A 10,974-nucleotide genomic window follows, 5' to 3' on the forward strand; every position below is an offset into this window, starting at 1 on the left:
CTATTGATTTGCATATATCAGATATTTTGCAGTAATACTTATACAGTAATAAAAGTTTCTTACTTTTTAAATGTAACTTTAATTGCATACATTTCCACATTTACTTACAGATCATGTGTTGAGCTTTTTACACTGGATATACTAATCAATTAAAAAGGAGAATCCAGAAAGCGTAGAACAACATAAGAAAAATAAATAACATTAATTATTAACATAATTAAATTAAATTAAATTAAATTAAATTAAATTAAATTAAATTAAATTAAATTAAATTAAATTAAATTCATTCATTCATTCATTTATTTTTCTTCGGCTTAGTCCCTTTATTCATCAGGGGTCGCCACAGTGGAATGAATTGAACTTATCCAGCATATTTTTTACACAGCGGATGCCCTTCCAGCTGCAACCCAGTACTGGGACATACATACACTCTCAATCACACACATACACTACAGTGATTTAAGCTTACCCAATTCACCTATAGCACATGTGTTTGGACTGTGGGGGAAACCAGAGCAACCGGAGAAAACCTATGTAAACATGGGGAGAACATGCAAACTCCACACAGAAATGCCAACTGATTCAGCCGGGACTTGAACCAGCGACCTTCTTGTTGTGAGGCGAAAGTGCTTACCCCGGAGCCACCATGTCGCCATTTAGTTTTAATTTTTAGGTGGTATTATTTTTGTGTCTCTCAGGCTTACCAGTGCTGTATTTATTTAATAAAAATTTGAATATTTTCACAAATTAATGTTTTTTTTTTATTATTTTAAAGCATTTTAATATTTATATTACTTGTATAGTTTTAATAATGTACATTATTGTTGTTTTTAATAATTTAATCTGTATTCACTAAAAAAAGTATTTTTTCATTTATAAAAAGTACATACATGTTGATACATATTATATATTTAGACATAATTGTATGTTTGTAATCATATGTTTTAAGGTAATGAGTTTTTGTTGTCACCTTTAAATTTAACATGACCTTAATAAATAAAAGTAATAATTTCATCAATAAAAATCCTATTAACCCTTAACTTAAATAGTGATAAATATATGATGTTTTAAGAAAAACTTCAATATTTCTGTGCATTTATACATGTCATAAAATATTTTATACATCTATTTTAATTTATTATTATTATGACTTTTAATATTTAAATATATTTAGATTTGTATATTTTAAATAGTACAGTACAGTGAAATGTAAATTGTTTTTCTGTCCTCATTAAATATAATTTTACTAAATCCCAAGCATTTAAATAATAGTACATTTATATTTTTTAATAATTATTTACAATTTGAGTTTATACCATAGTAATTGTAGTGTGTGTTGAGTGTGAGATGGGACACAGAAATGTGTGTATTTTGTGTTGACCAGTCTTTATATGACCCCGAGTATCGCAAACACAACAGTAATCTGGTAGTGTTTGCGATGCTTTGGCTTTTTTGGGGTTAATTACTGTGATCTGATTGCAGTAGAGAAATACTGGGAAATCTTTGTAGACTGATGGCATTTCATGCCATTCAGCCTTATAATCTTAAAATGTCAGCAAAATCACCTGTTTTGTCATCACTTTAGACATTATGCAAGAGAACCATTCAACTACTAGCTCTAAAAAGACGTTGGTGAATTAGAAAAGGCTTCTATTGTTCTAACCGTCAGCTGCAGATGTGAATGAATGGCAGAAGAAAGTAGTTCCTCATACAAAAGGATTTTTAGACTCTCCGTGATTGATTTTCTTTTTTATATACACAACTATGTCATCGAAGTGTTGTATAAATGCAAAAGCACAATAATAGCAGTGCGATATGGCTGTATATTGTCACTAGTGGGATTCTAAGGCACTCAGCCTGTGGCCTCGTGTAAACTTACGCCTCCCACCAGTGTCAATATACAGCCATATCGCACCAATAGTATCTGGATGCAGCCTTTATAATGCAAGCTGAGATTCCATTACTCAGCGATGCAATGACAGACACAATGCACTCAAATGGAGCAAGTGGCATCACTGTGAGGGGTAGGGTTTGGTGAGCCCATTAAAAAGCATTGGATGCAGCTCCGATTGCACTACACCAGGTCTGCATCCAGACCACTCTCTATCGCAATGCTATTTGTGTGATAAGCTCATTTACGCATATTTAGAGTAACAGTTATAACTATTAGCCCTTCAGTGAATATATATATATATATATATATATATATATATATATATACAGTTAAAGTCAGTATTATTAGCCCCCCTGAATTATTAGACCGCTTGTTTATTTTTTCCTCAATTTTTTCCTCAACACATTTCTAAACATAATAGTTTTAATAACTTATCTCTAATAATATACATAATATAATAAATATTTTCTCTTTACCATGATGACAGTAAATAATATTTGACTAGATTTTTTTTACAGCTTAAAGTGACATTTAAAAGCTTAACTAGGTTAATAAGGTGAACTAGGCAGGTTAGGGTAATTAGGCAAGTAATTGCATAACGATGGGTTGTTCTGTAGACTATCGAGAAAAAAATATAGCTTAAAGTCCCTAAAATGGTGTTTAAAAATAGTAGAATAAAACCAGGGTAGAATAAAACCAGTTGTTAATAAAAAAAATAAAAAACATTTTAAGGCAAAAAATATTGCAAGGTCAAAATTATTAGCAATTATTCGCTCTTCTCCACAGATATTATTTTTCACAGCAGCTTCACAGCTCCCTTACCAGTGTTAATGTAGTATGGCCAGTTTGCTTTCTCCTCGTCACTCAGTTTGCTGCTTTCTGTAGAGCTGGAGGGAATCTGCATATCATTATCATCCTGCCATGTCGCTTTTGACGAATCCTCAGCATCCGGCCTCTCAGTGGCTCCAGAAACCTGCTCCTCCACTTCAGCAGGGGTCAGTGTAGAACTCTCAGCATCCGGTCTCTCTCGATCTCTGTGTTTAGATGTCGGGATTGGAGCGGTGGGCTTTTGCACTGTCTGCTTTTTATCCTTGACCGTCACATCTTTCCCCTTCTTCTTCTTCTCCTCATCTCTCTGTTCTTCTTCTTCCTCTTCCTCCTCTTCATCGTCCTCTTTTTTATGCTCTTCTTCTTCTTCGAGTTTGTTCTGAGTGTCGGTGCTGTCTTCAGATGGGCTGTTTTCGGCTGTTGGAGTGGCTGGATGTTGAGTAGGCGACGGGCCTGTATTTGTTGAATGCGTCGGCCAGAAGGATCCAGGAAGGGATGAAATGACACTGCCGCTGAAGCCCAGGCCGGCTAATAATGTGCTGGTCACCACAGAAGCGACGGTGGCCTGTCCTCCACTGGATGGTGGACCCATTCCTGTGGCCATAGAGACGAAGGAGAAGGGGAGGCCAGCCGACGTCCAGGTTGAAGAGCCTGAGCTGATGGGGGCCATGTCTGCTGAAGAGGCCGGAGAAACTGTAGGCTGAAATCAGATGGAAGAAGTGTGAATAAATAAGTGCAGACATAGGTTTAAAAATGATTAGATGCTGAGCTGCATGATTAATCCTAAATGATTTAAACACCCATATTCAAAAAACATGCAAATGTACCCACCATTTATGGTTGCAAGTTTGAGTTTTAGACAAAAGAAGATATTTCGAAGAATGTTGGAAACCAGTAGCCATTGACAACTGTAGTAGTAAAATAATATACATACAGTTGATAACAAAATGATTCAGATTCACCATCCTGTGAATTTTCTTTTCCAAATATTACCCAAGTTATGTTCAACAGAGCAAGGGACTTTTCAAAGTTTTTCAAATAATTAATTCTTTTATTCTGGAGAAAGTCTTGTTGCTTTATTTTTTGCTAAAAGTAAAACAGTTTTACAAAAAAAAAAAACATTTTAAGGTCAATTTTATTATCCACCTTAAGCTAAATGTTTTAGATGTATAACTATATTTTAAAAAGATTAGATGCTGAGCTGCATGATTAATCCTAAATGATTTAAACACCCACGATCAAAAAATGCAAATGTACCCACCACTTATGGTTGCAAATATGAGTTTTAGACAAAAGAAGATGTTTCGAAGAATGTTGGAAACCAGTAGTCATTGACAACCATGGTAGTAAAATAATATATGTACAGTTAAAGTCAAAATGATTCGCCCTTCTTTGAATTTTCTTTTTCAAAAATACCCAAATTATGTTCAACAGAGCAAGGAATTTATCCCAGTATTTCCAATAATATTTTTTATTCAGGAAAAAGTCTTATTTGCTTTATTTTGGCTAAAATAAAAACAGTCAATGCATTTAAGGTCAATATTATTATCCCGCTAAAACTATATTTTTGAGGTGCAAAAGTAGATTTAAAAATGAGTAGATGCTGAGTTGCATGATTAATCCTAAATGATTTAAACACCCACATCTAAAAAATGCAAATGTACCCACCACTTATAGTTGCAAATGTGAGTTTTACACAAAATAAGATATTTTGAAGAATGTTGAAAACCAGTAGCCATTGACAACCATAGTAGTAAAATAATAGATGTATAGTTGATATCAAAAGCATTTGCCATCCTGTGTATTTTTTTCTTTTTTTAAATATTTCAAAAACGATGTTTAACAGAGTAGGGAAATTTTTAACAGTATTTGCAATAATATTTTTTATTCTGGAGAAAGTCTTATTTGCTTTATTTCTGTGAGAATAAAATCAGTAAAAAAATTTTTAAAACCATTTTAAGGTCAATATTATTAGCCCCCTTAAGCAATATTTTTAAGGTGAATAGGTAGATTTAAAAAGATTAGATGCTGAGGTGCACGATTAATCCTAAATGGTTTAAACACCCACATGCAAAAAAGGAAAATGTACCCACCATTTATGGTTGCAAGTTTGAGTTTTAGACAAAAGAAGATATTTCGAAAAATGTTAGAAACCAGTAAATAATGATTTAAGTAAATGATGACAACATTTTTATTTTTAATTGAACTATTTTAATTGGAACTAAAAGAGCCAGGCCACACCAAGAAGATACCAAACAAGCACCAACAAAACCCAGCTGTGTTCTCGGTTCGTGCGTCTGGTTCAAAAAGCTGTGTATGAACACAGTATTATTTTTTCAGTGTTCACAAACATTCAAAATTGTAATAAAAGTGCAGGACTAACAGTTTATAGTTGGGTATAAACACTCGTGGCTGCAGTTTGGATCAAAATCACTGTTTAAAAGCAACTTGATGCTTTAAATGAAGGTCATTGCAAATACAATGTTATACCAGTAAGTGGTGACAAGCAACAATTACAAATAAAATTGTCAATCAGTTATTTCTTCAAGAGATTATTCAAACATTTTTTGGATTTATCCAGTAATGAAACAATTGAAGTCTTTATCTATGAGTAATTAAAAAGATTTTAAAAAATATATTAATGAATTAAATTATATGTAGCGTAACTATATTTCTTAAAAAATTGATTGAAGCAATTGTTATCAGAACCACAAGTAAATTATGTTTTCATTCTTGTTGTTATTAATTAGTTACTCTATTTTAATTAGTGGCTATATTAGTAACTTTGTTAAAAAAAAAAAAAAAAAAACGTGATTCCGGTAAGACTTTATTTTGATGGTCCCTATTGCACACATTGTATTAACTTCAAGGTGCACTGCAACTACATGCAAATTAATTCTCATTTGAGTATTAGTAGACTGTCTGCTTGATATCTGTTGATATGCTCCTTCAACAGACATTTAACTGACTACAAAAAACTTTTCAAGTACATGCCAACTTACACAAACCCTTACCCCAACCGAACAGTCTACTTATAATCTATTGAGAATTAGTTGGCTTGTAGATGCAATGTATCTCAAATTCAACATAATGCACTAAAGAGACCGTCAAAATAAAGTAATACTGTGATTTATTAATTATATAGATTAGGACAACTCTAATTAAAGTTACCCACCATGCCGGTTTTCACAATCCTTGTGCCTTCAAATATCCTTGTGGTGTTTGCTGGAACAAACCAAAGTATGACAAAAAAATATCCTCATTAGAGCAATAAATCTTACCAGAAAACTCAACCTAGCAATTAGCACTTTTGTATATGATATCTATTGGGTGGTTTATTTATTATATTTAATCTTATTTGTAATTTTCACTTAGAAATAAATGCAGAAAACTTTTAACTTCAAAAATCCGCCATACCTTTGAATAGAAGAGTCTGGCTGAAGTCACTGCGCTGGTCTCTCTGACACAAAGCTTGCACTCTGAAGAGATACAGGACATCTGGAGACACGAGTGTGATGACTGCCCTCTGCAGGACACAAAACACACACAAACACCATACATGTAAATAACACAGCACAACACATTGATGGCAGAAACGTGGATACATTCAAATCTACACTGTATGCTAAATTTTGGCATGCAGGAAATTCCCATATACAGTTGAAGCCAGACTTATTAGCCCCCTTGAATTATTTGCCCCCCCGTTTATGTTTTCCCCAATTTCTGTTTAACGGAGAGAAGATTTTTTCAACAGATTTCTAAGCATAATAGTTTTAGTAACTCATCTCTAATAACTGATTTATTTTATCTTTGCCATGATGACAGTAAATAATATTTTACTAGATATTTTTCTAGAAACTTCTATACAGCTTAAAGTGACATTTAAATGCTTAACTAGGTTAATTAGGTTAACTAGGCAGGTTGGGGGAATCAGGCAAGTAATTGTATAATAATGGTTTGTTCTGTAGACTAGGTTTCTTCGAAGTTCTGTAGGACTTCGAAAAAATATATAGCTTAAAGGGGCTAATAATTTTGACCTTAAAATGCTTTTTTTTTTTTTTAAATTAAGACTTAAATGTTACTTTAACTCTAGCCAAAATAAAACAAATAAGACTTTCTCTAGAAGAAAAAATATTATCAGATATATTGTGAAAATTTCCTTGCTCTGTTAAACAGCATTTAAGAAATCTTTAAAAAAAAAAAAAATCAAAGGGGGGCTAATAATTCTAACCTCAGCTGTATATACTACATTTTTTATTCAATAGAATTTTATATTCAGTAAGGATGCATTCAACTGATCACATGTGGCAATGAAGACATCTTAAAGACTACTGAGAAAACTGCAGTAATGTCCAGGGTAATTGTGATGTCCATGTCATAAATAAAAGTAAGTAAAATAAGTAAAAATGCTGAAAATGAAACGAGTGTCTAATCTAATGTAGCAAAATAGGATTGTGTTACTGTAACTTTGATCATATAAATTCAGCCTTGGTTAGCATTACAGACTAATAGGGACATCTGCTGTGCAAAACATATGCTGGAATAGTTGGCGGTTCATTTCACTGAGGCAACGCCTAATAAATAAGGGACTAAGCCAAAGGAAAATGAATGAATGAATGAATATATGTAGACTCACTGGCCCATTTATTAGGTATACCTTACTAGTACTGGGTTGAACGCACTTTTGCCTTCAGTACTACCTTAATGCTTTGTGAAATACATTTATCGACGTACTGTAAATATTCCTCAGAGATTCTGATCCATATTAAAGGTGCTCTATTAGATTGAGATCTGGTGACTGTGGAGACCATTTGGCTACAGTGAACTCATTGTCATGTTTAAGCAACCAGTCTGAAATGATTCACACTTAATGACATGGCCATCAGAAGGCCATACTTCATGATATAGCGATCAGAAGAGGGTTACACTGTGGCTATAAAGCAAGGGTGTCAAACTCAATCACTGGAGGGCCGAAGCCCTGCACAGTTTAGTTCCAACCCTGCTCCAACACACTTACCTGTAGGTTTCAAACAAGCCTGAAGGACTCAATTAGTTTGATCAGGTGTGTTTAATTAGGGTTGGAACTAAACTGTGCAGAGCTGCGGCCCTTTTGGAACTGAGTTTGACACCTGTGCTATAAAGGAATGGACATGGTCAGAAACGATACCCATGTAGGCTGTGGCATGTTCCTTAGCTGACAGGAGTGGCACCTGGTGTGATCTTCTGCTGCTGTATCCCATCTGCCTCAAGGTTGGACGTGTTGTGCATTCAGAGATGCTCTTCTGCATACCTCAGTTGTAACAAGTGGTTATTTGAGTTACTGTTGCCTTTCCATCCGCTTGAACCAGTCTGGCCATTCTCCTCTGACCTCTAGCATCAACAAGGCTTTTGCACCCACAGAGCTGCCAGTCACTGGATATTTTCTTTTTTTCTGTTCATTCTCAGTACACCCGAGAGATGGTTGTGCATGAAAGTCCCAGTAGATTAGCAGTTTCTGAAACACTTAAACCAGGCCGTCTGGCGCCAACAGTCATGCCACTTTCAAAGTCACTTAAATCACCTTTCTTCCCCATTTTGATGCTCCATTTGAACTGCAGCAGATCGTCTTGACCCTGTCTACATTCCTCAATGCATTGAGTTGCAATCATGTGAGTGGCTGATTAGAAATTTGTGTAACGAGCAAATGGACAGGTGTACCTAATAAAGTGGCCGGTTAGTATAAACCCAACCTCTTGTTATATGGTCATATCCAATGCTTCATATCTAATAGACATGGATTAAAAGCCAACAAAAGTTGATTTCATGCTGTCTTCATCTGACCAAAATTAACTGTAATTTACTCATTTCTGAACTACACACAAATCCAAAAACCTTATCACGCAACACAGACTGACCGGATGTAAATCCGACCAAATCTTATTTTTCAAAACCCGAAATGTCAAAGCAAATTTGACATCTGCCATTATTATTGCTATAAACTGACACTTATTTATTGCGATGTCCTGCTCCATCTCTCCACGATCCTCTGCGTCCCAGAAATAGACAGACATTCATTTGAATTTCATATACGCTCGAATGTTGGGCTTGATTCGTCGGCATAACCTGTGACTGGGCTCAAAATTGAAATAAAAATGTAAATGCAAAGGCAAAAAAAGATGAGGGAGTCGTGATGGGATGTAGAGTGAAAGAAAGTAATTGGACTTTAACCGTGGCAGTTTTATCCCTCAACCAAATCCAAATCTAATTTGACCGAGGCTAAAAAAGACTGACAGCGCTCGTCAGAAAAAGCTCCTTCAGCCGACTGGACACTGTCTTTTTTGTCATGGATGCTGCGTGTGTAAGGCTGCACCAATAAGGTGACTGACAGACATGGGTGTAAGTCATTCATTAGACTTGAGGAAAGAAAGACGAAATGCTGTTCGAGTCCATCAAATCGATGAGAGCAGTCCATCCGACAGAATTATGAGGGAATATATACGAGACCCCAGCCACAAGAAGTGACACCATGCTGGAGCTTGTGTATCAAGGGTGCAATTTATATATATAATCACAAGTTTTCAGCTGATTTAAAATTCATTTTTGGTTTGTAACATTTGGTTGGACATCCTACAATCTGCTGAAGTCTGAAAAAATACTATAGAATTTATAGTAAAATCTATAGGGTTTTTAAACCACACTATATTAAAGTATGCAAAGTAATCAGTTGTGTAATAGTTGATAATACATCAAACATAGTAATATAAACAAATGACCTTATAGTAATAAAACAAATGAACAATAAACAAAACAGAGTAAGAAACACAATACAGGGAAAACAATTGGAAATGCTCACGGGAAGACTCAGCAAGTGTGTGAAAATGCGAGGTGTCAAAATAGTCCAAGTAATGATTGAATCACGAGCTTCAGTGTAAATGTGTGACAGTGTCTGAATGATTGTCAGCTGTGGCAGGAGTGATGAGTGCAAAGACTTCTGGGAGCTGTAGTCCATATCCAGTGATCTGCAACTGCTATATATATATATATATATATATATATATATATATATATATATATATATATATATATATATATATATGAATGAAGGTTTTTACAGACACAAACCATAGATAAAACTCAGATTATTAAACATTAAATCACTCTCCTCTTAAATTAATTTCTTGTTTATAACTTGATAGCCGATCTAAAGTTAGATGCACTGTTTAACAGAAACCTCAATAAAGTCTGTACATTAAATTATATGAGTCCACAGCTAAAGGATATTGTTATAATCTGGAGTATCATCATAAAGGGAAAAGTGGAGGTGTTGCTACAGTATATAGTAATATCTTTCTCTCAGCACACTTGTTTTTAAATAAAATTATTTTGAAGCAGTAGTTTTGTATTTAAATGTTACATTAATGTCAACAATAAAAATGTAGAAAATGTTTGCAATTCCTAATGCAGTCAGTCAACTGTGGACATATGTTGATAACGACAAGTTAATTTTTCCTTTCCTATTGACCTGCAGTCTCTTGCCTTATTACAAGGGCCAGACGGAATCTGCGGACCTTTTTTGCTATTTCTGCGTAGAATTTTGGTAAAAGTCTGCGGATTTCTACGGAATTATTTTGGGAGTATCATAACTAAAACCTTAATATATGAAATAAAAAATAACATCTTTTTAACTTTTATTAAATCTTTAAAATGCAAATCCAATTAGATTCACTTTTCATATAATATATCTAGTGAAAGACAGAAAATATTACTGTACAAACTGCACATAAATATTGTACATAAATCAGATGAACATTTTCACATTAGTCAATAATATTACTGATATTAATTAAAAAACTGAATAATATAGATTTACACACATTTACCCAAGTAAATAAACAGAATTAATGATGGGCTAAAAATCTGTGGAAAATCTGCGGAAAGTCTGCGCGCGCAGATTCCTGGTGGACCTACTTATTACTGTCTTTCTACAGTGCATTTCAATGTAAACAACTGCTGATAAACCTGAGCTCTATGACACATCTGAAGATTAGGAGCTGTAGTTGTGGAGGTGTTCCATTATAGTCTATCTCAGGAGTCTTCAACAGGGGGTCCGTGACTCCATATGGGGGTCCAGCAGTGGTACTGCAATTATTTGAGATTTTTGGAAGCTAGTACACATATGCTTGAAAGAAACATTCACTATTAAGTTATTTCTCACAGTATAAAGTAAATATACAACTTAAATACTAAAACATTGTTAATTGTAGTAAAATAAA

At 34.1% G+C, this 10,974-nt stretch overlaps 2 protein-coding genes across 4 annotated transcripts in view; both read right to left on the reverse strand.

The window, feature by feature from the left end:
* Positions 1-10,974, reverse strand: part of tardbpb (TAR DNA binding protein b) — a 78,550-nt gene that overhangs the window by 65,586 nt on the left and 1,990 nt on the right. The gene's annotated exons all lie outside the window — the stretch shown is intronic.
* Positions 1-10,974, reverse strand: part of ca16b (carbonic anhydrase XVI b) — a 199,639-nt gene that overhangs the window by 52,954 nt on the left and 135,711 nt on the right. For all 3 annotated transcript variants that reach the window (XR_015494059.1, XR_015494060.1, XM_087257856.1), the window contains exons 10-12: positions 6,140-6,248; positions 5,898-5,947; positions 2,717-3,422 (exon numbers count right to left, since the gene is read on the reverse strand). Coding sequence is in view for 1 of the 3 variants with exons in the window: in XM_087257856.1 (XP_087113982.1) it covers positions 2,717-3,422; positions 5,898-5,947; positions 6,140-6,248 (865 nt within the window). In the remaining 2 variants the exon portion in view is untranslated. The remainder of the gene's footprint in view (positions 1-2,716; positions 3,423-5,897; positions 5,948-6,139; positions 6,249-10,974) is intronic.

Source organism: Danio rerio, chromosome 6 (assembly GCF_052040795.2).
Source record: "Danio rerio strain M-AB ecotype USA chromosome 6, GRCz13ab, whole genome shotgun sequence".
Taxonomy (NCBI): Eukaryota; Metazoa; Chordata; class Actinopteri; order Cypriniformes; family Danionidae; genus Danio; species Danio rerio.